The sequence below is a fragment of the Prionailurus bengalensis genome, chromosome D4 (assembly GCF_016509475.1).
Source record: "Prionailurus bengalensis isolate Pbe53 chromosome D4, Fcat_Pben_1.1_paternal_pri, whole genome shotgun sequence".
Classification (NCBI taxonomy): domain Eukaryota; kingdom Metazoa; phylum Chordata; class Mammalia; order Carnivora; family Felidae; genus Prionailurus; species Prionailurus bengalensis.
The window spans coordinates 84159135-84187128 of NC_057359.1; the positions used below are offsets into that span (position 1 = coordinate 84159135).

General features: G+C 40.2%; 1 protein-coding gene and 1 long non-coding RNA gene across 4 annotated transcripts in view; one reads left to right on the forward strand and one right to left on the reverse strand.

The window, feature by feature from the left end:
* SCAI (suppressor of cancer cell invasion) overlaps positions 1-27994 on the reverse strand; it is a 151570-nt gene that overhangs the window by 62045 nt on the left and 61531 nt on the right. For all 3 annotated transcript variants that reach the window (XR_006295106.1, XM_043566909.1, XM_043566910.1), the window contains exon 3: positions 12307-12438. Coding sequence is in view for 2 of the 3 variants with exons in the window: in XM_043566909.1 (XP_043422844.1) it covers positions 12307-12438 (132 nt within the window). In the remaining variant the exon portion in view is untranslated. The remainder of the gene's footprint in view (positions 1-12306; positions 12439-27994) is intronic.
* On the forward strand, positions 146-14563 carry LOC122475178. Its single transcript, XR_006295107.1, has 3 exons — positions 146-259; positions 6698-6700; positions 14528-14563. It is a non-coding gene; the product is annotated as an uncharacterized LOC122475178 (long non-coding RNA).

The window sequence follows — 27994 nt, forward strand, 5'->3', positions numbered from 1 at the left end:
TCAGGTCATGATTCCTGGGTCGTGGGATTGGGCCCCGCGTTGGGCTTTGCAGTGGGCATGAACTCTACTTAAGATTCTCTCTCTCTCTGCCACTCACCCCACTTGCATGCTCTCTCTCTAAAAATAAACAAACAAATACATACATAAAAATAAAAACAAAAACTCAGGGGCACCTGGTTGGCTCAGTCGGTTAAGAGTCCAACTCTTGATTTCAGCTCAGGCCATGATCTCGCTGTTACTGAGTTTGAGCACCTGCACTGTAAGTGCAGAGCCTGCTTGGGATTCTCTCTCTCTCTCTCTCTCTCTCTCTCTCTCTCTCTCTCTCCCTCTCCCTCTCCCTCTCCCTCTCCCTCTCTCCCTCTCTCCCTAACCCCACGCTCATTAAGCATGCACATCCTCTCTCTCTCTCTCTCTAAATAAACAAACTTTAAAAAAAGTAATAATTAGAGGCACCTGAGTGGCTCAGTTGGTTAAGCATCCAACTTTGGCTTAGGTCATGACCTCCTGGTTTGTGAGTTCAAGTCGTACATCAGGCTCTCTGCTGTCAGTGCAGAGCCTGCTTTAAATCCTGTCTCCCTCTCTCTCTCTCTGCCCCTCCCCTGCACATTCTCTCTCTCTCAAAATTAAGTAAACAAATATAAAAAAATAAAAAATAAAAAAAATAATAATAAAAAAATTAAAACGCAGCTATACAGACAGGAATTTCTTTTTCAACAGAGTTAAATTTTTGTTTAACTTCCTAAAGGCTAAGTCCTGTGACCACCCCTTCTCTAATAAGACCTATCACAGAAGCTAATATACATACCACTATAATTTGATTAGAGTCTAAAACTAACTAAGGTATTTTATAAAGAGGTTTAGACAAATTCCTCTACTATTCAGAGCTTGACTATGGTTTTAAACTCTGAATACATCATTTGGTTATTAATACTGATGTCAGAGATGGGAAATTAATGGTCCATAGAATTAAATTAAATGGGGCTCTGTGAATTATCCTGTAAGCTAAATGACCTGATATTTCACTTTTTGCAAAGGCACCTATGTTATAAATTGACTGCTCATATTCTTCTTCCAAAGCGTTAGTAGAAATTGAAAGTATGACACTTATCTCGCTCCTTTTTTTTAAATCCTCAACTCTACCAACGGAAGTTCAGAGACTACAGTAGCAAAAAGTGTCGTGCAAATGATTAAACCTGGTTCTTACCTCAGAGATGTTTCCAATGTAACGCTGAGATGTCAAAACTTAGGAAACCTCTTCTGGGTTTCTATAAATCAACCATCCTAACTAAGCGGAATTAGCTAAGATGGCTGACACCCACCCACACCTGACATCCCAGCCCGATAGCCACCCTTCCATCCTCACGTCCGTCCTCCCTGTGGTGTGCTGCTGTGCACCATGTCCATCATCTTGTAATTCTCTCCTTTCTGTCCTTCCTGTTCTCTTCTACTGGCTTCTCTTTCCTTAGTCCCATAGTTAAATGCTTGGCTTCTCTAGGGCATATATGTGTATATGTAAACACATTTACACACACATACACACATACACACATGTACACACACACACACACACACACACACACACACACACACACACACTAAGGATCAAGGACCTTAAGCGAGTTGTCTGGGAACTCATGACCAGTAAATTGTTGAACTACGATTCAAATTCAAACCTTCTAACCCCTAATCTAATGTTCTCTTCTTTGCACCATAAGGGAAAACAATTTAGATTTTGATTCTACGTTAGTAATTTCTTCTCTGTGAGCTCATTCTGCTCCCCAGGTCATGGGATGCAATTGACCTCTAACAAAGCTATGACCAAAGCTCTAGTCAAAGGCATAACTCAATTCCTCTGAACAAGGTTTTCAGTCAAGGAGCACAGTGTCCCATCACACATTCTTGTTTACACAGAGAAGACTGTATTACATACAGTGACATCTTTGTTCTAATCCATGCCTCTGTGTTCATTTATACGCCAGACAAAATTGTGTTCAGGACTTGCAAGGCCAATCAGCAATTCCTTGTTTTAACACCGGTATGTTTGTTTTTTTTTTTAACCAACTGGCATACCTGGTTTCCAAATTTAGGTTTAAGAATCGATCTGTGAGTTGGAAGATGTTGGGGGTATCCACAGGTCTAGACTGTTAAGGCTGAGTGTTTCCTTTGGGGAGGATATCTTAATGATACCACTATATCAACTTTTTAAATTTTTATTTATTTTTGAGAGTGAGAAAGAGTGCACACACGCGAGCACATGTGGGAGAGGGGCAGAGAGAGAGAGAGACAGAGAGAGAGACAGAGAGAGAGACAGAGAGAGAGACAGAGAATCCAAGCAGGCTCTGCACTGTCAGCACAGAACTCGACATGGGGCTCAGTCTCACTAACCGTTGCTTAATTGACTGAGCCACCCAGGCATCCCAACTCTTTTGTTTACTGAAGAGGGAGAAAAGCTTTTTTTGAATGAGAGATTGAGAAAAAATGCACAAGAGTGCTTGATTAGGTAGAAGGTGGACATTCCCTTTATCTCTGCATCCTGCTCCCATCGCTAGCCCTGTACCTAGAATGGTGTGGGCACACAGAAAGCACTTAGTACATTGTTCCATTCCTAAGGATGGTTTATGAATTTGAATAACTTTGAATAATCACCCTTAGTTTGAATTTAGAAATGCCAAGCCAAATAAAGCTACGGAATGCTGTCTTCTCCTCCTGTGAACCAGCTCCAGGGGAAGTATACAAAATCTTACACTTAGAAATACATTTATTTTCCACTGGCCCCTTGCGCATAGAAAAAAAAGGTTGTCAAGTTTTAAAGTCCTCTAAGGTGTTGCTGCCTTGTCCCTCCAAAGGTCTGTGACTATTTTGCAGGTATGATGTTACCCTAAGGAGTTCTACAGATGTGGATTTCTCAGAGAACCAAGAAGATGAGTGCAAGAAGCCAGGAACGGCGTCCTTCCTACATCATTAGAGTATTCTCCTGTGTCACCTCCAGAGAAGAGGCTATCAGAGCTTCCCTGTAAGTTTTGGGATCCTTACTCCTACACCAAGGAAAAACTTCTCTGAGGCAGCACTTCCCAAATTACAACCCATTGTATTAACATAAGCTATTGCTTATCTGCCAAAGTTTTGTTTTTCTCATTTATGAGCCAAGAAAATAGGTGCTAATGAGGTTGTTTTGAGGATTTAGTGAAATCTATTATTCTTAAAATCTTTCCTTTTTCTCTTTACACTACTCCTGGAAGATCTTAGAAGATCACACACAAAAAGACAAAAACAAAACAAAAAAAGTAAACACAAATACCTTCCCCCTTACCAATCCCTGGTCTAACCCACTAGCAATTCTAAAGGTGAAGATGTGTCGGGGCGCCTGGGTGGCTCAGCCGGTTAAGCTGAGACTTCGGCTCAGGTCACAATCTCACGGTTCATGAGCTCAAGCCCCAAGTCAGGCTCTGTGCTGACAGCTCGGAGCCTGGAGCCTGCTTCGGATTATCTGTCTTCCTCTCTCTCCGCCCCTCTCCTGCTCATGATCTGTGTCTCCAAAATAAATAAAAACTAAAAAAAAAAAAAAATTTTTTTAATAAAAAGGTGAAGACGTGTATTTTTGTTCCTAGCCAGGCCTGACAATTAAGATCTTAGAAAACGGTAACTTTTTAGGTCAGGTTATACTGAACTTTGATAGTCAAAAAGAACTAATTAGAAATATACTCATCTATTTTAGTGTTTAAAATTTTGGTATATCATTTAAATAGCTGATTTTCTGGATTCTGGGGAAAGGACAGCAGCATAGTTTCAGCTACTCAGGTACATTCCAAAAACAGACAGAAACATTAGATAACAAAACCAAAACCCCAAACAACATCTTCAGCAAAAGTAAGTGTTATGTCACTTCAAAATTCATATGTTGAAGTCCTAACCCCCAGTACCTCGGAATGTGCATTTTGACATGGGACCTTTAAACAAATATAGTAATTAAACTGAAACAAGGCCTTTTGGGTGGGCACTAATATATCTGACTTGTGTCCTGTAAGGAGGAGATAAGGACACACACAGAGACACCAGGGATGTGCACGTATGGAGGGATGACTAGATTTAGGTACACAGTGAGAAAACAGCCATCTCCAGGCCAAGGAGTGAGGCCTCAGAAAGAGCCAACCTTGCTAGTACCTTGATCTGGGACTTTTAGCCTCCAGAACAGTGAGATAATAAATTTCTGTTGTTTAAGCAACCCAATCTGTGATATGTTGTTATGATAGTCCTAGCAAACTAACAGAGTAAGTAATAAAGTATCCTTCAAATCCCCAAATACAGCTGGGTAGGGACAAATCACCAACAGCCAAAAGACCTGAAGGCTATTGGCATCTGTACAGGAAGAGACAGAAGAAACAAACAGGGACATCTGATGGACCTGTGAAGAAGAGAACCCCAAAACAGCCAGTATATATTCTCCAGAAAGCACAGTGGATCATTTTGTGAACAGAAGCTAAAAGTGGGAGGAATTGTGCCTGAGTCAATAGCCATACATGGGTACTGAGTACCTGAAAAGTGGCTCATCTGAACCCAAATGTATGTTAAGTTTATATAAAATATTCAGGGGGCACCTTAGTGGCTCAGTTGGTTGAGCATCTGCCTTCAGCTCAGATCATGATCTTGTGATTCATGAGTTTAGGCCCCTCATGAGGCTGTCTGCTGTCAGCATGGAGCCTGCTTTGGGTCCTCTGTTCTCTCCTCCCTTCTCTCTGCTCCTTCCCCACTCATGTTCTCTCTCTCTCTCTCTCTCTCTCAAAAATAAAAAAATAAGCATTAAAAAAGTTAATAAAATATTCAGTGTACTTCAAGGACTAAGTATGAAAAAAAAGAATGTAAAAGATCTCAATAATTTTCCTATATTGATGACATGTTGAGATAAAGTATTTTAGATATATTAGATCAAACAAATTATTAACATTAATTTCATTTTTGCCTTTTTACATTTTTTAAGATCTGGCTACTAGACAATTAAAATCACATTTGTGGTTCGTATTAAATTTTTATTAGTCCACACTTCTCTACATCATGTGACCAAGATATCCACTGCACTCTGGTGGCAGTCTACCTCAAATGCACGTGCAATTCTTTTGAGCAATAAGCCACAGAAAACCAAAATATTTATTACAAGCTTGTACAGCTACTTTAAGCATCATCTTTGAAATAACATATACTCTACTATGTTTTTAAACTTTTTAAAAATGTTTTTATTTATTTTTGAAAGACAGAGAGAGACAGAGGATGGGTGCGGGAGGGGCAGAGGGAGAGGGAGACACAGAATCTGAAGCAGGCTCCAGGGTCCGAGCTGTCAGCACAGAGCTAACACAGAGCCCAAAGTGGGGCTCGAACTCACGAACCGTGAGATCATGACCTGAGCCAAAGTTGGATGCTCAACTGACTGAGCCACCCAGGCGCCCCACAGATACCCTACTATTACTGGTGTGCAGAGCTTGCCTCAAGGAAGGTATGAATTTTTTGAGGAAAGAAGAGAAGGAAGAGGGAGGGGCAGAAAAAGAAGGAAGAAAGAGGAAGGAAGGGTTGCAGGAGGGGAGGAAAGGGACAAGGGAACAGACCGTTCATCTCCCAGTTACCCTTTCCTACTTAGGAACCAGGGCATCCTAAAAATAGGCTCTTCAAGGAAGTATTGTGGGGGATTTCTTCTTTAATTTGAAATATTAGAAGGCTATTTAATCAACACAATTTCTGCAGTTATTTTTATGTAAGACCATTATACTTCACTTTGGCACACTTCTCTGTCAATGTATATTTGTGGCCTCCAGTGCTTATTTTGGCTATGTGTATTTGCTCTTCCAGAGTCAAATAATCAGTGATTTGGAGGCCTCTGCTGTCTCAAAGCACCAAAAGTCATGGATATCACTGGCAGGGACAGCTGTGTATCTCAAATACATGTCTCAAGATGCTGTCTTATATAATCCCAGCAAGTATTCCATTCTGCTCCAGCAGTCTTAGTCACCATGGTAACTGGAACCCTGCAAGCACTGGGGCTTTTGATCATTTTCTGACAGTATTCAAAGATATTTCTAACATTATTCTCACTTCATTACTACTGTAACTACATGCAAGAGCTATTAAAGGAAAAACACCATTCATTTTATCTATTTCTCACTCTCTTGGTCTATGTTTTCTTACACAGTGAGTGGAAACAGCTTATTTATTATGCACATAATATAAGGAGATATTTTCAGGCAAGAAAAACACTTCGTTAAGATATTCACATCTAGGGGCACCTGGGTGGCTCAGTCAGCTAAGCATCTGACTTCAGCTCAGGTCATGATCTCGTGGTTCGTGAGTTCGAGCCTCCCACAGGGCTTGCTCCTGTCAAAGCAGAGCCCGCTTCGGATCATCTGTCCTCCTCTCTCCCTCTCTCTCTCTCTCTCTCCCTCTCTCTCTCTCTGCCCCTCCCCCACTCACGCTTTCTCTCAAAAATAAAATGAACGTTATAAAAAATATTCATGCCTAGGAAAATTAAAAGGTTCTGAGAACTTAGATGAACGACGTAATATAAGGTGGAAAGACACACCTTCAAGGGCAAAAAGGGAATTTATTACATCTAAGTAAGACATTATATAGAAACTCTGAAGCCTTTCATGAACTGAAATGCACTTTTTTGCTCTGCTCATAAGGAGTTTAAAAGTCCAAGTGAGAGGGAACACAGGGGGTTGCTGAGGTGCTAAATGTTCTGTTGGTTTCTTTTTTTTATGTTTACTTATCTATTTTGAGAGAAAAAGAGAGGGCGAGCAAGTAGGGGAGGGGCAGAGAGAGGGAGAGAGAGAATCTCAAGCAGGCTTTGCACTGTCAGCACAGAGCCCCATGCAGGACTTGATCCCATGACCTTGAGATCATGACCTGAGCCAAAATCAAGAGTCAGACACTCAACCGTCTGAGCCACCCAGGCGCCCCATATGTTCTATTTCTTTATCCAAGTACAAGCCACATGGATATGCTCCATTTGTAAAAAAATACATTCATAATCTTTGTACTTTTCTGCAAGTCTATTACACTGCATTGTAAGTTTAATAATTAGTTTGTGAACTCAAGAAAAATAGAGAAAGCATGAAGGAAAGCTAGTCAAAATTGATAAACACTAACAGTGAGAAGAATGTTGGGAAGGAAGAGCCCCATATTAAAGGCTATGCTACTCTAGCTGGGTCCCCACTTTCCCATTTCCCCAAGTCCCAAAACTGGTCCAGACCACCATCAATGTATTTCTTCTTCTCTATAAGCACTATGATCCTGTTTTCTATTCAGACCAACATAGATATAAAGAGGGAAAACGACCAAAAAAAATTTCTTTTCATTTTTCCCAAAGAAATCCTCTCTATTTCAAAAGAAATGCACTAAAACTGTATCACCCCTTGAAAAGCAGAGAGGTTTTTAATTCGCATAACTCAAAGAGCTACTTTGGAGAGGGAATGGGAGAGAAGGGTGGAGAAGAATGCCACACACCCCACAACCACCACCATGGGGAACTCAAACAAAACCTACAGAACTGATAAATAGAGGCCTCTCCAACCAAGGCCTAATACTGAACAAAGCATTTTCATTTAGATAAACAAGCAGAGAAAATACACACCCCCATATGTACCAGACATTTTGAGAAAATCAACCCCCAAATATATTTGGTCTCTGGTTAGGGACCAAACTGGGCGGTAAAAGCAAACAGTCCCCGCTAAGAGCTACTAGGGTATACAGAACATCGATTTAATATAGAATTTTTGATAAATCAAGATCATGAAGAACATACTGTTTTTGTAATTCGCTCTTTTTCATTTATCCACCAAATCTTTTTAATAATTCTATATCATTCTGTTTGTGTGTGTGTATGCGTGTAAAACAGATGTTCTTAAAAAGTGAAAAAAAGGAAAAGAATCAAAGTACTAATCTCTCAGGAAACTTCACACTTGCACTGCCATTAGCTACATCTCTCTCAAACAGCAACCCAAAAGCATTCAGAGAATATATATACTTTACTCACCATATTTATTACAGAAATAATTAAGGCTGTTTAAAATAAAGAGGGCCCTTGGGGCGCCTGGGTGGCGCAGTCGGTTAAGCGTCCGACTTCAGCCAGGTCACGATCTCACGGTCCGTGAGTTCGAGCCCTGCGTCGGGCTCTGGGCCGATGGCTCAGAGCCTGGAGACTGTTTCCGATTCTGTGTCTCCCTCTCTCTCTGCCCCTCCCCCGTTCATGCTCTGTCTCTCTCTGTCCCAAAAAAATAAATAAACGTTGAAAAAAATAAATAAATAAAATAAAGAGGGCCCTGGGCGCACCTGGGTAGCTCAGTCGGGTAAGTGTTCAACTCTTGATTTCAGCTCAGGTCATGATCTCACAGTTCATGGGATCGAGCCCTGCATCAGGCTCTGTGCTGACACTGTAGAGCCTGCTTATGATTCTCTCTCTCTCTCTCTCTCTCTCTCTCTCTCTCTCTCTCCGTCTCTATCCCTCCCCTGATTGTGCGCTCTAAGTAAATAAATATTAAAAAAAAAATCAAAAAAAATTTTTTTTAAAGAGGGCCCTGTACACAAAACACTGAAAATAAATCCCTGATGAATTTGCTTATCCATTCCTCTAGGCCAAAATTTATTATTAGTATTTTCAAATTTTATTTTATTTTACTTTATTTTATTTTATTTTATTTTATTTTTAAATATTAATTTAAATGATTGATTTCTTTTTGGGAGAGTGCAAGCAGGGGAGGTGCAGAGAGAGGGGGGCAGAGGATCAGAAGCAGGCTCTGCACTGACAGGCTGACAGCAGGGAGCCTGATGTGGGGCCTGAACCCATCAACTGCAAGATCATGACCTGAGCTGATGTTGGACGCTCAACCGACTGAGCCACCCAGGCACGCCACGATTCTCAAATTTTAAAAATAGCACTTTGGGGAAGTACTACTCCACATCTGGGAGGCAATCAATATATTAGTATAGAAAATACTGCTTTCAGGGGTGTTTGGGTGGCTCAGTAGGTTGTGTCCAACTCTTGATTTCGGCTCAGGTCATTATCTTGCAGTTCATGGGATCAAGCTCTGCACTGGGCTCTGCTTGAGATTCTCTCTCTCCCTCTCTGCCCTTTCCCTGCTTGCACGTGTGTGGGCGTTCTCTCTCTAAATAAATAAATAAACACAAAAGAAAGAAAGAAAGAAAGAAAGCAAGCAAGCAAGCAAGCAAGCAAGCTGTGGCCACAGTGCCAGACTGATATAATGTAAGTTAAGAAAAAAAAATAGTGCTTTCTGGGTAGTAATTTATGGTATCTGCAAGTTACACATGTATACTGACAAAATTATTGACTTAACAAATGAAGAAGGGAAATTTCAAACTGGTGAAATTATGTACTGAATATTTCAGAAAACAAAGCCAAAAGGATTAATTCTTTATTTCTTTTTAAATGTTTATTTTTGAGAGAGAGAGACAGAGCACAAGCAGGGGAGGGGCAGAGAGAGAGCGAGACACAGAATCTGAAGCAGGATCCAGGCTCTGAGCTGTCAGCACAGAGCCCAAAGTGGGGCTCGAACTCATGAACCATGAGATCATGACCTGAGCTGAAGTTGGAGCCACCCAGGTGCCCAGAAGGATTAATTCTTGGACCCGATACAGCTTCAAGAGCTCAAGAACTAAACTGAAATAGGTATCACAAGCATATTATAATAAATTTCTGTAACAATAAATAAACAGTCCTAAAGATTAGATCTCATGTAACCTCTCCATGTATTAGGTTTTCCTACCATCCCCACAGACACAATTTTACTCTGCAATTACTTTAAAACTAAATAAAATCAAAAATTCAAAAATAAAAATAAAATCAGTGTGATCATTAAAATGGCACTTTAAAAAAAGATCAAAATGAGACACATTTGAGCTGTTAAATTGATCTGCACAACAAATTTAAATTTAAAATTTGCACATTTAAAAAGAGGGTAAGATAAAACAATCAACTCTAGTTACGTGTTTTGTACTATATACTGTCATCGTGTGGCTTAAAGATGAAGACATACTTTAAAGCGATTTACAAACTGTAGAATGCTGTGTGGAAATGTGTTACTGTTACTGTTGTTGTAGTTACAGAGTGATTTTAGCCAGATGGAGAGTCTCTAGCAAGAGATTACTTGAGCTTTAAGGATTCATTTATGATCCAGAATCAGATTAGGAAAATAATTCCTTTTTAAGAAGGGAGATGCCACTACATTCAATATGCTTCTCAAACATACTCAGTGAAAGACATACTCATACTATACTCATTCTTATATTCAAATGAGAATATATAGAGAAGCTAGTAAACTTTGGGTCAAAACGTAGTATCTAGGGCTTTTTATTAAGCAGTATAGCAAAAAATGCTGATATGAAATGACAAGATGACATACATCCCATAAAGAGTAAATGAATACAAAAAAAGAGTATGTCTGGCATATGGTGGACAAATTTCAGAGACATTTTCTGAAAACGAAATGATGTAAAAGAGAACAGAGATGAAAATCAAGAGTAGGTCATTACAGAGGACCTGAGCTGGATGTTCACTCTAGGCATTACAAGTATAAAAAGGAGGGAGGACAAGGGACAAGAAAAAATATGCAAGAAATGCAATAATCGGTTGAAAAAATATGTTTTCTTTTTTAAATTTTATTTATTTATTTTGAGGGATAGAGAGAGAGATCAGAGGGAGGGGCAGAGAGGGGGGGGGAGAGAGAGAGAGAATCTCAAGCAGCCTCCATGCTCATCAGCGCAGAGCCGAACATAGGAACTGATCTCACAAACCATGAGATCATGACCTGAGCAGAAACCAAGAGTCAGATGGTCAATAAACTCAGCCACCCAGGTGCCTCAGAAAATAATACTTTTTTATTTATTTATTTATTTTTTAACGTTTATTTATTATTGAGAGAGAGAGACAGCATGAGCATGGGAGGGGCAGAGAGAGAGGGAAACGCAGAATCCGAAGCAGGCTCCAGGCTCTGAGTTGTCAGCACAGAGCCTAAGGCAGGGCTTGAACTCACGAACCGCAAGATCATGACCTGAGCCAAAGTCGGACACTTAACCAACTGAGCCACCCAGACCCCAGAAAATAATTCTTTAAAAAGTTGCAATTAATCTGATTATTACCAGAAGCTGATCTCAAAGATTCTTCTCTGGCACAAAATAGAAAGCAGCAGAGTACAGAAGTTAAGAAACCTGCCTTTGGAATCCTTCATTTAACAAATGTTTATGAAGCATCTGCAATGGGCCAGACCCTGGCCATTATGTACTAGAGAAACCGTGACAAACAGGGTCCTATTCTTGGGAATATTAGTTTTATGTAGGAAGACATTATAGGCAAATTAATAAGATTGCTCAAGACAGTCATCAGTTTTATTAAAAAATTAAATGAGGGGCGCCTGGGTGGCGCAGTCGGTTAAGCGTCCGACTTCAGCCAGGTCACGATCTCGCGGTCCGTGAGTTCGAGCTCCGCGTCAGGCTCTGGGCTGATGGCTCAGAGCCTGGAGCTTGTTTCCGATTCTGTGTCTCCCTCTCTCTCTGCCCCTCCCCCGTTCATGCTCTGTCTCTCTCTGTCCCAAAAATAAATAAATGTTGAAAAAAAAAAATTTTTTTTTTTAAAAATTAAATGAATATAGGGATAAAGTGACTGAAAGTATAACTTTAGATACAGTGGTCATGGAATATTATCAAATGAATATTTGATAATCTTGTAATTATCTTTATAATTGTAAATGTTTTCTAAAAAGATACATTAACTTCAATACCCCAATGTGTAAAATCAGATGTAAATAGGGTATGATGTGGGGGCACCTGGGTGGCTCAGTCGGTTGGGCGCTGACTTCGGCTCAGGTCATGATCTCACAGTTCGTGAGTTCTAGCCCCGCGTCGGGCTCTGTGCTGACAGCTCAGAGCCTGGAGCCCGCTTCAGGTTCTGGGTCTCCCTCTCTCTCTGCTCCTTCCCCACTAGTGCTCTGTCTCTCTCTGTCTCTCAAAAATGAAAACATTAAAAATAAACAAACAAACAAACAAACAAACAAATAAATAGGGTATGATGTGAATACCGTATGCAAAACCATCTAACAAAACTGCTCGCCTCAACTTGAAGGGAACAGTTTCTCTTTCCTATTGTCTTCTCATCTGAAAATGAAGAGGGTCAAAACAGCATGATCACCTGACCTCTACTACAGGTATTTATAAAACATTCTATCCATGACTTTCAGAAACTTACCACACACCAGCCATAGGGAAAAAAACACAGAACTAGAGAAAAGTTTAAGGCATCAAGAGTCCACTAACCTTAATCCGTTGAACAGTTGCTTAGATTTATCCAGAAGGTAACAAAAATCTGTAACTGTTTTCCTCTCTCCCTGTGGGATATCATCTTCAGCACCTCCAGAGGACATGATTTCTTTAAGAGCAAATTCAGTCCTGTAAGAAAACATACGTCCATTTATCCGGTAGATAAGAATAAAATGAGGAACATACCTTAATTATATTATTTGATAGCATTTTTTTCAAGATACAGAATTCTTCTGATCACAGTCAAATCATCAAAATAACCTAAGTGCACGATGGTGTGGGAAAACACTCTCATATTGTCAGTAGGAATGCAAGTTGGTACATCATATTGGAAATACTATTTGAATGCCTTTTGACCTACTCCTCTATTTGATCCATTCTGTAAATCCATCCTTGAAAATGATCTGTAAATGTAAAACACTTTATCCATAAAGATATTTATTTCAGTATCATCATGCAGTATTTAAAAACTGGTAACAACCTAAAAGAATCAAAGAGGGCAAATATCAAGTGCTTCACAGAACACTAACAACTACACTCTACCCTATCACTAACTTACATTTAAGATAAGGTAATTATATGAAGAAACCTCAGTGTAAAAGGGATATAAAAACTATACATACACATACATTAAAGCTATCTTTGATTGAAACCAAACTACCTTCATATGTAATCAATCATGTTAATCAGCCATTTTAATTTTTTTATTTTTTATTTTGAGATAGAGAGCACAGAAGTGGGGGAGAGGGGCAGAGAGAGAAAGACAGAATCTTAAGCAGGCTCCGTAATCCCACAACCCTGAGATCATGACCTGAGACAAAATCAAGAGGACGCTCAACTGACTGAGCCACCCAGGGGCCCCTAATCAGCCATTTTAAAAACAGCAAGTTGCTGGGGCACCTGGGTGGCTCAGTTGGTTAAGCATCTGACCTTGGCCCAGGTCATGATCTCCTGGTTTGTGAGCTCAAGCCCTACATCGGGCTCTCTGCTGTCAGCACAGAGCCTGCTTCAGATACTCTGTCCCTCTCTCTCTCTGCCCCTCCCCTGCACCATCTTGCTCTGTCTCAAAAGTAAATAAACATTTAAAAAAAAAAACTCTTTTAAAAAATAAAATGTAAAAACAGCAAGCTGCTGGACAGCATGTGAAGTATGAACCTATACTAAACAAAAAAATTAATTTGTGTTTACATACAGACAGAAATCCCTGGAACAACGTAGGGAAATCTGGTCCTGATGTAGGGTGAAAATGCGAGCAGAGCAGACCAGAGCCAGACACCAGAGATGAGAGTTAGGGTGTGGTGCGGTTATTTCGGTAAATATTTTTCTCTCCAACATTTTACTGAATAGGCAGTTGCAGTTACAGGGCAGAAAGACTGTCGGCAAGCCTGAAACCGTCAAGGGGCTGCAGAGTAACAAGTGGGTGCCATGGGGCCAGCTGGTGGGGATATGCACGGACGGCAGTGGGTGGTCCCTGTATGTGCATGGCTCCCTTTTCCCACCACTGCTTTCTGTACTTTGTGGGCTAGAAGTTTCTAACAGATGGAAACAGACCTTAAAAAGTGCTGAGCCGGGGCGCCTGGGTGGCGCAGTCGGTTAAGCGTCCGACTTCAGCCAGGTCACGATCTCGCGGTCCGTGAGTTTGAGCCCCGCGTCGGGCTCTGGGCTGACGGCTCAGAGCCTGGAGCCTGTTTCCGATTCTGTGTCTCCCTCTCTCTCTGCCCCTCCCCCGTTCATGCTCTCTCTCTCTCTCTCTCTGTCCCAAAAATAAATAAAAAGTTGAAAAAAAAATTAAAAAAAAGAAAAAAAAAAGTGCTGAGCCTTAGAAGGGGTTTCACACCGTATAATGACGGTGGGTAAGTCCTCTCCCTGGACCCCTACCACCTCCATTCTCTAACCCAGGAGAGGCACAAACTAGGCATCAAAGCTGACTGTAGCTTTCTTCACCACACCTCAGATACATCATGAACCAAGGTGACTAATATCCCCAGGACACAGGAGAAAAGACAGAAAATAAATGTTTAAAAATAAACAAACTGGGGCACCTGGCTAGCTCAGTCGGTAAAGCATGCGTCTCTTGATCTTGGGGTTGCAAGTTCGAGCCCCTGCTGGGTGTAGAGATTACTTAAAATCAGGGCACCCGGGTGGCTCACGTGCTTAAGCATCTGATTTCAGCTCAGGTCACAATCTCACAGTTTGTGGGATCGAACCCCGTGTCAAGCTCTGCACTGACAGTGTGGAGCCTGCTTCGGATTCTGTGTCTCCCTCTCTCTCTCCCCCTCCCCTGCTCACTCGCGTGTGTGCCCTCATTCTCTCAAAAATAAACATAAAAAAAAATATATATATATATATATAAAATCTTAAAAATAAATAAACTTTCAAACTTAATAAGGAAGGATATTAGAAATAGAGCAGGAAGGGGGTGCCTGGGTTGCCCAGCTGATTAAGTGTCAGACTCCTGATCTCTTGGCTCAGGTCATGACCTCACAGTTCATGAGATCAAGCACCAGCCATGTAGGGTCCTGCACTGACAGTGCGGAACCTGCTTGGGATTCTCTCTGCCCCTTCCTTGCCCACATGCACATGTGGGCGTGCTCTTTTTCTCTCTCTCAAGATAAATAAATAAACGTTAAAAAACAATAATAAAGCCGGAAGAAAATGTCATAATGAAGCAAATAAGAATACTGGGCATGAAAAATATAATCACTGAAATAAACTGAATGGATAAATGTATTAAAGAGCAGAAAGGAGAGCGCTGAACAAATTAATAAGCTAAAATATCAGGCTTTGCCTGACATCAGGAACAGGTAAAATACATAAAAGAAAAATCAAGAGATATGGAATAGAGAAATGAAGGAAATCAACATCCACATGACAGTATATATAGAAGAGAAAAATTATGCAGAGATGATGAAAAATATTTTCAGGAAGAAACTTCCATTAAGCTTCTCAGACTCAGGGAAAGTACGAGGCCTCAAACCAAAAGGGCTCAAAAAAAAAAAAAAAAAAAGATAAAGATAAAGAAATAACCCCACAGCTAGAAACATTCAGGTGAAACAAGAATTCCCAGGAAGCCCTTGCCCCTTCCTGAGCAATCCAGTCTGACAGCCATTAGGTGGGGCAGAGCATAGTAGGTGTCCACGCACAGGGCACAAACTGTGAAGAGACTATCCACATGCACACAAAGGGCTGGTCTGCACGGGAGGTTGAACCCTGAGTGAGGTGACCCTGAGTATTTCCACATGGAACGGTTCAGAGGCCACAAGAAGAGATTTTTCATATATGGGAGGATTCATCAAATAAGAAAATCAACTGGGGTGCCTGGGTGGCTCAGTCAGTTAAGCATCCGACTTCAGCTCAGGTCATGATCTTGCGGTCTGTGGGTTCGAGCTCCGTGTCGGGCTCTGTGCTGACAGCTCAGAGCCTGAAGCCTGCTTCCAATTCTGCATCTCCCTCTCTCTCTGTCCCTCCCCTGCTCATGCTCTGTCTCCCTCTCTCTGTCTCTCATTAATAATAAATAAACATCAAAAAAGATTAAAAAGGGGCACCTGGATGGCTCAGTCACTTGAGCGTCTGACTTCGGCTGAGGTCACGATCTCATGGTTCGTGGGTTCGAGCCCCGCGTCGGGCTCTGCTGACAGCTCAGGGCCTGGAGTCTGCTTCTGATTCTGTGTCTCCCTCCCCTCAGCTCCTCCCCTGCTCACACTCTGTCTCTCTCTCAAAATAAAGATTAAAAAAAAAAATTTTTTTTTATTAAAAAAAAATTTTTTTTTAAATAAGAAAATCAACTAAGGACAATGGGACCCAGAATTCTCTTTATAAGAGAAGAGAGATACAAATATGAAAAGAGAAAGGTTAGAATAAACCCTGTGGAAGGTCTGGGTGAACTAATGGATCTTTTAGAATATAGACATAGGAGCATCTGGGTGGCTCAGTCATTTGAGAGTCCAGCTTCAGCTCAGGTCGTGATCTCACAGTTCATGGGTTCAAGCTCCATGTCAGGCTCGCTGCTGTTGACACAAAGCCAGTTTCAGATCCTCCCTCCCCTCTCTCTCCGCCCCTCCCCTGCTCACGCTCTCTCAAAAATAAATAAACATTAAAAAAAAGAATACAGACATAAATGTGTATGGCGTATGTATGTCTCTGTGTGTATACATAAGCATACACACATACATACTCCCTAGCTCTGTAAATCTATGTACTGAGAGGGCCTTGGAACAGTGACCACCTCCACTTGGTATGAACATACCTAGTCTCTACATCTCGGCTTGTAATACCATTCTCCGATAAAGGGAACCAGGTATATATATATATATATATATATATATATATATATATATATATGTATCTCCAAGGGAACCTATATATAACATACATATAAAACAACATGGATGGGCCTTGAGTGCATTATGGTAAGTGAGATAAGTCAGATAGAGAAAGACAAATACTGTATAATCTCACTTATATGTGGAATCTAAAAAAAAAAAAAAACCAAACTCATAGAAAGAGAGAATAGAATAGGTGCAGGTAGGGTAGAGGAAATGAGTGAAGGTGGTCAAAGGGTACAAACTTTCAGTTCTGGAGATACATATACAGCATGGTGACTATAGTTAACAAGAATGAACTGTGTATCTGAAAGATGCTAAGAGTAAATCTTAAAAGTTCTTATAATAAGAAAAGAATACGTGAGGTGATAGATGTTAACTAAACTTAACTGTGGTAATCATTTCACAATATATACATACCCCTTAAACTAGTACAATGTTATATATCAATGCTCCTCAATAAAACTGGAAAAATAAATTAATAAAATAAAAAAATAAGGGGCACCTGGCTGGCTCAGTCAGTACAGAATTCTACTTTTGATCTTGGGGTCGTGAGTTCAAGCCCCACGGTGAGGGTAGAGTTTACTTAAAAAATAAAATAAAAATAAAAATAAAAATAAATAAAATAAAGCAATTAAGAAAAGAAGGAGGAGGATCCAGCTTGAAAAACCTCCTACTGGCCAAACCGGGGATAATTTCAGCATCAAAACAAATAATGACAATGATGGATTATAACCTATTGAATAAAGTAAGAAACCATGAAGCAATGCTGATATAAATAAATGACTGAGTAAATGGCAAGTGTGGGAGAGTTTCAGAGTACTTCTCCATAAAACACACATAAATTCCAAAATACAGAAGTGATACCTGACAGACTCTACCTTGATCAAATGATCAAAGTGAATATTAATAATTGGACTAATCAAAGTCCTTTACCACTTGGTAAGATACAATGAGAAGTAATGTTCCTGCCAATTCAATTAGATGCTGGATCTTGAATCTAATCATGAGGAAACAAACAAAACCAAATAGGGAGGCTTGCTACAACATAATCTACCTGTAATCTTCAAAAATGCCAAGGTAAAATATGTCAAGAAAATGCCTTTTCCTCCAAAGAAAAGGAAGACTGAGGTGCAAAGCCTGATCCTGAACTGGATCTTTCTGCTGCAAAGGATATAATTGGGACAACTAGAAAACCCTGAATGGAATCTGAGAACTAGAAGGTAGTAATGCATCACTGTTAATAAGAAAAAATGTTAAACTTTACCAGTAATCAACAAAATATAAACCCGTAGAGCCACTCCGGAGAACAGTATGGAGGTTCCTCAGAAAGTTAAAAATAGAACTATCCTACAATCCAGCAATTGCATTATTAGATATTTACCCAAAGGATACAAAAATACAGATTCAAAGGGGTACATGCACCCCAGTGTTTATAGCAACCTTATCAATAGTTAAACTATGGATAGGACCTAACTGTCCACTGACGGATGAATGGATAAAGAAGATGTGATGTGTGTGTGTGTGTGTGTACATATATAACAATGGAATATTACTCAGCCATCAAAAAGAATGAAATCTTGCCATTTGCATCAACGTGGATGGAGCTAGAGTGTATTATGCTAAGCAAAATATGTCAGTCAGAGAAAGACAGATACCATGATTTCATTCATATGTGGAATTTAAGAAACAAAACAGATGAACACAGGGGAAGGAGGGAAAAAAAGAGGGAAAGAAACCAGAAGAGGCTCTTAATGATACAGAACAAAATGAGGGTTGATGGAGGGAGGGAGGTGGGGGGTGGCCTAGATGGGTGATGGGCATGAAGGAGGGCACTTGTTATGATGAGCACTGGGTGTTGTACCTAAGTGATGATTCACGGAATTCTACTCCTGAAACCGATATTGAACTGTATCTTAACTAACTAGAATTTAAATAAAAACAAAACCAAAAAACCCAAAATACGAACTTAATACAACAGTTAACCCATTACAGATACAGTACACTAATTATTGCAGTTGACTATGCACTGAAACCAGCATATTTTCTAGGGGCAGAAAAATTCGTTCAGACCCCGAGATTCACCGTATGTGCTGGGGTATATGCGTATTTTATTAGGCCCAGCAATTACACTTTTGAAAATTTATCTTACTTTATCTATTTGGAACATGTGAACTACCATTACTAATAAATTACTCATAACACAGGGAACTGGGGAAGAACTGCTAGCCAGTCAGCCACCACTCTCGCAGTGTGACCCCTTCTCCGCCCACAGCAAAGTATGTGCAAGGCTCTGAACGAATTCTACTCTAATATAACATCACAGTTTTACATGTTATTCTCTTTGGCCATTTTGTTCACCTGGCAAATTTATATTCATAGTTCAAGACATTCAAATGACACCTTTTCAGAATAACCTTCCTTGAAAATTCAGTCTCTCCTTGGCACTTATATATAATCAAGACAGTAGAAGCCCCATCAGTGACTCCATTAAAAGTTATACATAAAAAAGCTATATATATAACATTTGCTTAAAAAAAAAGTTTGCCTCATTCTCTAAACCTATGCTGTAGTCATTTGCCATACGTGGCTACTAAGTACTTGAAACATGGCTACTCTAAATTGAGATGTGTCATAAATGTAAAATACACCAAATTTAGAAGATTAAGTATGAAAAAGCATGTAAAAATCTCATTAATAATTTTTACCTTGTTACATGTTGAAATCATATTTTGGTATTTTAGTTGAATAAAATATACTATTAAAATTAATTTCACCTTTTTAATGTGGCTAGAAAATTTAAAATCACACATGACTCAATTATATTTTTATCAAATAAATATAAAGCTGTCATTATTTGTAGATGATATGAACCTTTCCATAGAAATTTCAAAAGGACCTGCAGATAAGTTATCAGAATTAAATAAGAAAATTCTGGGGCGCCTGGGTGGCGCAGTCGGTTAAGCGTCCGACTTCAGCCAGGTCACGATCTCGCGGTCCGTGAGTTCGAGCCCCGCGTCAGGCTCTGGGCTGATGGCTCAGAGCCTGGAGCCTGTTTCCGATTCTGTGTCTCCCTCTCTCTCTGCCCTTCCCCCGTTCATGCTCTGTCTCTCTCTGTCCCAAAAATAAATAAACGTTGAAAAAAAAAATTTAAAAATAAATAAATAAATAAATAAATAAATAAATAAATAAGAAAATTCAGAATATGCCATCTTTTATACTAGAAGCCTCAAAAGTATAAGGACATCAGTTCTCCCTAGATTGGTCTACAGATCAGTGCAAATACCAATCAAAGTATCAGTAGATTTGTTTGGACAAATGGACAAGTTGATCTTATAATCTATACAGAAATGCAAAGAGTCAAGAGCAGCTAAAATAATCTTGATGAGCTCACCAAACTCCACACCCGAAAAACAAATAACCCAGTGAAGAAATGGGCAGAAGACATGAATAGACACTTCTCTAAAGAAGACACCCTGATGGCCAACAGGCACATGAAAAGATGTTCAACATCGCTCCTCATCAGGGAAATACAAATCAAAACCACACTCAGATATCACCTCATGCCAGTCAGAGTGGCCAAAATGAACAAATCAGGAGACTACAGATGCTGGAGAGGATGTGAAGAAATGGGAACCCTCTTGCACTGTTGGTGGGAATGCAAATTGGTGCAGCTGCTCTGGAAAGCAGTGTGGAGGTTCCTCAGAAAATTAAAAATAGACCTACCCTATGACCCAGCAATAGCACTGCTAGGAATTTACCCAAGGGATACAGGAGTACTGATGCATAGGGGCACTTGTACCCCAATGTTTATAGCAGCACTCTCAACAATAGCCAAATTATGGAAAGAGCCTAAATGTCCATCAACTGATGAATGGATAAAGAAATTGTGGTTTATATACACAATGGAGTACTACGTGGCAATGAGAAAGAACGAAATATGGCCCTTTGTAGCAACGTGGATGGAACTGGAGAGTGTGATGCTAAGTGAAATAAGCCATACAGAGAAAGACAGATACCATATGGTTTCACTCCTATGTGGATCCTGAGAAACTTAACAGAAACCCATGGGGGAGGGGCAGAAAAAAAAAAGAGGTTAGAGTGGGAGAGAGCCAAAGCATAAGAGACTCTTAAAAACTGAAAACAAACTGAGGGTTGATGGGGGGTGGGAGGGAGGGGAGGGTGGGTGATGGGCATTGAGGAGGGCACCTTTTGGGACGAGCACTGGGTGTTGTATGGAAACCAATTTGACAATAAATTTCATATATTAAAAAAATAAAATAAAATAAAATAAAATAATCTTGATGAAGAACAAATGGAAGGACTGATTCCACTGGATACCAAGACTTTTGAAAAGCAGGACTGAAGACTGTGGTACTGGTACCAGAAGAGTAAAACGGAGTAGAGTTGAGAGATAACACACACGCACACCGACATTTGATTTATGACAAAAGCGGCATTTTGTAAAGCAATGAGAAAAAATAAGTTTTGTCCAAAAAATTAAGAAAAAGAGCCAGTATTGGGTCAACTAGATATCTAAACTGAAAGAAAAAACATGAATCTTGATTCACACAAAAATTCACACAATTACACATGACAATCAATTCTAGGCAGACTGTGGATATAAATGTAAAAGGTAAAGTTGAATAGTTAAATAATAATACGGGAGGTTATCTTCATGACAGTGAGGTTAAAAAAAAAAAAAAGATTATTTAAATAGCTCACCAAGGGGCGCCTGGGTGGCTCAGTCGGTTAAGCGGCCGACTTCTGCTCAGGTCATGATCTCGCGGTCCGTGAGTTCGAGCCCCGCATCGGGCTCTGTGCTGACAGCTCAGAGCCTGGAGCCTGTTTCAGATTCTGTGTCTCCCTCTCTCTGACCCTCCCCCGTTCATCCCCTCTCTCTCTCTGTCTCAAAAATAAATAAAACATTAAAAAAGGTCTTAAAACAATAATAAATAAATAAATAAATAAATAAATAAATAAATAGCTCACCAAAAAGCATTCTTCACTAAGGAAAAATTAGACCATTCTGAAAACCAAGAATTGTATTCAATAAAAGACACCATTAGAAAAATGAAAAAACAAGTTGACCCCTGTGCAGTTGAAAATCCATGTATAATTTTGACCCACTCCCCCAAACTTAACTAATAGCCTACTGTTGACTGGAAGCCTTATAACATCAATAGTTGATTAACATACATTTTGTATATTACATGTATCATATACCATATTCTTACAATAAAGTAATCTAGAAAAAATGTCATTAAGAAAACCATTAGGAATAGAAAATACATTTACAGTACTATACTGTACTTATTGATATTGTCAGTGTATGTGATTATTGAAAAAAACCCACGTGTAAGAAGGCCAGCACAGTTCAAACCTGTGTTCTTCAAGGGTCAACTGTAGTGCGTTTGCAGATGTAATTAAGGCGTAAATTAACATGAGGTCGTACTGGAACAGGGTATTAATCCAATGCGACCGTGTCCTTATAAGCTGAGGAGACAGGCATTCACAGTGAGCAGAATGCCATATGCAGACACAGACACAGAGGGAAGACAGCCATATGAAGAAGGAGACAGAGACTCGAATTATGCAGCTGCAAAGCCAAGGAACAGCAATGATCGCTGGCAACCACCAGAAGCCAGGGAAGAGAAATGGAACAGTCTCCCTCTGAACTTCTAAAAAGGACCAGTTCTGCCAACACTTTGATTTTGGACTTCTGGCCTCCTGAAGTGTGAGAGCACAAATTTCTGTTGTTTTAAACCACCCACTTAGTGGCAATTTGTTACTGAGGCCCCAGGAAACTGATCTATATACAACAGTCCTGGCAGAGATTACAAAATAGACACACAGCAGAAGAGCAGTAAGTAGGGACAACTTCAAAGACTTGCTCTGCTAAATACAGAGCATCTGGCAAATTATTGGCCTGTCTTGTTGACAACTTCTTTTTATAGGAAGTCTTCTGACAAAACAAGAGTAACTGCTACTCTGGGTTGAATTCTGAATAAGTGGTTGGCAATATGAAAGCATGAAAGAAACCTGGTTAAGTGTGCATTACATCACGCGAGGGAGCACAACGCAGGGTCCTAACAGCAGCGGAAAGTGCCCGATGTTAGGCCAGAAGCTGGAGTATTCCTGCTCCTAACACTTCCTAGTTATGTGACTGTAAACAAACAAACAAAAACTTGAGCGAACACTGTGAGTCGCAAGGTTTTAATTCACAAAAACAAGCAATTTGCACTTGCTCTGTGTATCTCAAATAACTGTTGTGAAGATAGAACAAGGTTATTTAGGTGTGAAAGAAGTCTGAAAACAGTATCTAATGTACAATACCACCATAGTTATCACTCTGCAGTTTACTGAGGTTTAAAAAAAATAGAGAATTACCCTGTGCTAAGACCTAAAAGGGAAGCAGGTCAAGGAATGAATTAAAGTATGCAGAGGGGCGCCTGGGTGGCGCAGTCGGTTAAGCGTCCGACTTCAGCCAGGTCACGATCTCGCGGTCTGTGAGTTCGAGCCCCGCGTCGGGCTCTGGGCTGATGGCTCGGAGCCTGGAACCTGTTTCCGATTCTGTGTCTCCCTCTCTCTCTGCCCCTCCCCCGTTCATGCTCTGTCTCTCTCTGTCCCAAAAAAAAAATAAATAAACGTTGAGAAGGAACCGACCCTACTGACCCCTTGATATAAAAAAAAAAAAGAAAGAAAGTATGCAGAAACTGAAACTAAAGTATAGAAATTGATTCTGATAAAAGAGAGTATATTTATAGAAATCACATGGTAGGAAAGAGATCATCTTCTTACACACTCAGATTTAAAAAAAAACATATATAAAGAGATGGAATGGCTGTATAATTAAACATTAACATAAGAGAGTATCAAAATTATGTTTTCTCAGCTATAAAAATGGGATACGACTAATGGCTACCTCACCGCAGCAACTTCTTATTCAACATGTCTCCAGAGGCAAGGGAAACAAAAGCAAAAATGAATTATTGGGACCTCATCGAGATAAAAAGCTTCTGCACAGTGAAGGAAACAATCAGCAAAACTAAAAGGCAACCTACATAATGCAAGAAGATACTTGCAAACGACATATCAGATAAAGGGTTAGTATCCAAAATCTATAAAGAACTTATCAGACTCAACATCCAAAAAACAAATAATCCAGTGAAGAAATGGACAAAAGACATGAATAGTCACTTCTCCAAACAAGACATCCAGATGGCTAACAGACACATGAAAAAATGCTCCACATCCCTCATCATCAGGGAAATACCAATCAAAACCACAATGAGATACCACCTCACGCCAGTCAGAATGGCTAAAATTAACTCAGGCAACGAAAGCTGTTGGCGAGGATGCGGAGAAAGAAGAACCCTTTTGCACTACTAGTGGTAATGCAAACTGGTGCGGCCACTCTGGAAAACAGTATGGAGGTTCCTCAAAAAATTAAAAAAAGAACTAACCTACGACCCAGCAATTGTATTTATCCAAGGTATACAGCTGTGCTGTTTCCAAGGGGCACATCACCACCCCAATGTTTATAGCAGTGCTATCGACAATAGCCAAAGTATTGGAAAGAGCACAAATGTCCATCAACAGATGAATGGATAAAGAAGATATGGTATAAATATACAATGGAGACGGGAGCCTGGGTGGCTCAGTTGGTTGGGCATCTGACTTCGGCTCAGGTCACGATCTCACAGCTCGTGGGTTTGAGCCCCCATGTTGAGCCTCTGTGCTGACACCTCAGAGCCTGGAGGCTGCTTCAGGTTCTGTGTCTCCCTCTCTCTCTACCCCTCCCCCCTCATGCTCTTTCTCTGTCTCAAAAATAAACATTAAAAAATACACACACACACACAATGGAGTATTATTCAGTAATCAAAAAGAATCAAATCTTGCCATCTGCAAGAACGTGCATGGACCTGAAATGAATTATGCTAAGTGAAATTAGCCAGAGAAAGACAAATATCATATGACTTCACTGATATGTGGAATTTAAGATACAAAACAGATGACATAAGGGAAGGGAAGCAAAAATAATATAAAATCGGGGAGGGGGACAAAACATAAGAGACTCTTATAGAGAACAAATTGAGGGTTGCTGGAGGGGTTGTGGGTGGGGGGAGGGGCTAAATGAGGAAGAGGCATTAAGGAAGACACTTGTTGGGACGGGCACTGGGTGTTATATGTAGGGGATGAATCACTGGATTCTACTCCTGAAATCACTGCACTATATGCTAACGAACGTGGATGTAAATTTTAAAAATAGTAGTAATAATGGCTATCCCATAAGGCTGTTGGACACTGCAATGAACTAATGGATATAGAACTGATCTGTAAATTATAATGTACTTTAAAATTATTTGTTGTAAAACTGTCATAAGTGTACTCAAAATAGAGCATAAATTGAATAATACCAAGTCCAAAAAAATTTTGAACGTGTGTGTGTGTATGTAAGGGGTGATGATGATGGTTTGAACATACTCATTGTAAAAGGAACGAGAAGCTACCGCTTGGTGCAGGTGGTATTCCTGTAATAAGAACAACGCTGGTCCTTACCAGAATGGGAAGCATCTCCAATGTATCAAAGATGGCATAAAACTATCATGAATTACATACAAATTATTTTCTGAAAACAATGTCTCGGACTTATTTCCACAAGCGAAGTTAAGTTACATGCTATAAGAACAACTGTAAGAGAAATGCATAGGTACCAAACTGCTCATTGCTCGATGGTGAGAGAAACTGAATGAACTGAGGACAAAGACAGTTTAAGAAAAGGAAGCCAGGGGCGCCTGGGTGGCTCAGTCAGTTAAGCATTCGACTCCGGCTCAGGTCATGATCTCTCAGTCCGCGTCGGGCTCTGTACTGACAGCTCAGAGCCTGGAGCCTGTTTCAGATTCTGTGTCTCCCTCTCTCTCTGACCCTCCCCTGTTCATGCTCTGTCTCTCTCTGTCTCAAAAATAAATAAACGTTAAAATAAAAAAATTTTAAAAAAAGAAAAGAAAAGAAAAAGAAAAGGAAGCCAGGGGCGCCTGAGCGACTCAGTTGGTAAAGCGTCTGACTCTTGATCTCACCTCAGGTCATGATCTTGCGGTCCATGAGTTTGAGCCCCGAACTGGGCTCCATGCTGGCAGCATGGAGCCTGCTTGGGATTTTCTCTCTCTCCCTCTCTCTTTCCCTTCCCCTGCTTGTGCGCTCTCAAAATAAATAAATAAACTTTTCAAAAAATTTTAAAAAGAACTGTTAAGAAAAGAAAAGGAAGCCAAAGGAGTTAGGGCATGGGGCAGCAGTGGTGTATACACGGCCAGAATGCCATTTGTGAGGTACTGTGCATGAGACTATAAAGATATCATTTTGGGGGCGCCTGGGTGGCTCAGTCGGTTAAGAGTCAGACTTTGGCTCAGGTCATGATCTCGCGGTTTGTGGGTTTGAGCCCCGCATCGGGCTCTGTGCTGACAGCTCGGAGCCTGGAGCCTGCTTCGGATTCTGTGTCTCCCCCTCTCTCTGGCCCTCCCCTGCTCGCACTGTCTCTGTCTCTCAAATAAAAAAAAAAAAAATTAAAACGTTAGAAAAAAAATTTAAAAACAAAAGATATCATTTTGCCTACCAAATGTGGGGAAAGAGAGGTGTTAATCTAACATGCACAAATATGCAAAGTCCAGTACTTTGTTGATGGAGACCTAGCCTAACAGCACTGCGCTGAAAGGAAGGGCAGGCAGGCAGGCAGGCAGGCATCTAAAAACAATGACTATCAACCAGACCCATGCAAGGACTATTTATGAAGCTAATGGGGCAAGAAACACAAAAATATACAAAACGAAAGACAGCATCAAAAACAGGTACCCGAGAGAATAATGTGAGAAAACATCATCTGAAGCAGCCTAAGGCTAACAATTCATGAAAACTGTCTCCAGTGGGGAAACCCACAGAGGCAGCAGTCAAATACAGTCTAGTTCAATTTAAGTAGCCATTTATTCACAACACAAAAACTCAAGAGGGAACAAGAAGTTCAGGCAAGAATCTCAATCGCCAACCAACAAGACGTTACTCCTATTCGGTGTATGAAGAAGTACAGACCACACAGATTTTTCTTCTTAATCACATACAAAGATGACTCTGGCAGCAGCCAAAAGTCTGTGTCTACAGCACACTAAAAACAGGCAACATGAAAAACATTTGGAGCCACCCAAAACCAACATCTCGGCATACTCCGAGAGAAGGCTGTAGGCACACAGATCAACAAATCATGCTGATTTGTGTTAAACGGGGGAAAAATAACCATTAAAAGACACTTATGATCTATATACCATGACAATTTTGTTTTCCTAAATTGCAGGTTTTGTGTGTAATAAGTTGGAAGCAAAAGTAAGAAAAAAATAAACTTTTCATCAAAAGAGAAATAAAACTGTTTTTTTTAGCAGTAATACTTGATTATATGTCTATGTATCTATATTTTTATATAGAGTAACATAATAGCTCTATTGAAGTATGATTCACATACGATACAATTTACCTACTTAAGTGTACAAGTCAATGGTTTTTAATACATTCATAGGTATGCAGCCATCACCACATTGAACTTTAGAACATTTTTTTGGAGAATGTTTTTTAAGTTTGTTTATTTTGAGAGAGACAGAGCATGTAGCAGGGGAGGGGCAGAGAGAGGAGAGAGGAGAGAGGAGACAGAGAGAGAGGAGAAACAGAATCCCAAGCAGGCTCTGCACCTTCAGCGCGGAGCCCAATTTGGGGCTCGAACTAAAAAACCATGAGATCATGACCTGAGCTGAAACCAAGAGTCAGACACTTAACCGACTGAGTCACCCGGGTGCTCCTAACTTTAGAACATTTTTATCACCCAAAAAAGAAACTTCATGTTCATTAGCAGTCATGCCCCATTTCCCCTAAAACACCTCTCTTCTCAGCCTTAGTCCACTTTCTGTTTCCATGGATTTAACATCTGGACGGGCACATAAATGGAATCATACAAAATGTGGCTTTTGTGATTGGCTTCCTTCGCTTAAAATGTTTTCAAGGGTCATTCATGTTTAGCATATATCAGTACTTCATTCTGTTTAATTTTTTTTTAACATTTATTTATTTTTGAAAGGTGTGGAAGGGGCAGGAAGAGGGAGACAGAGGATCTGAAGCAGGCTCTTCATCGTGAGCGCAGAGCCCAATGAGGGGCTCAAAGTCACAAACTCCATGAGATCATGACCTGATCCAAAATGAAGAGTAGGCACTTAGCTAACTGAGCCACCCAGGGGCCCCAGTGCTTCATTCTTTTTAATGGCTAAATAATATTCCATCGTATCTATAGATACCACTGTTTATTTATCCATTCTTCAGCCAATGGACAG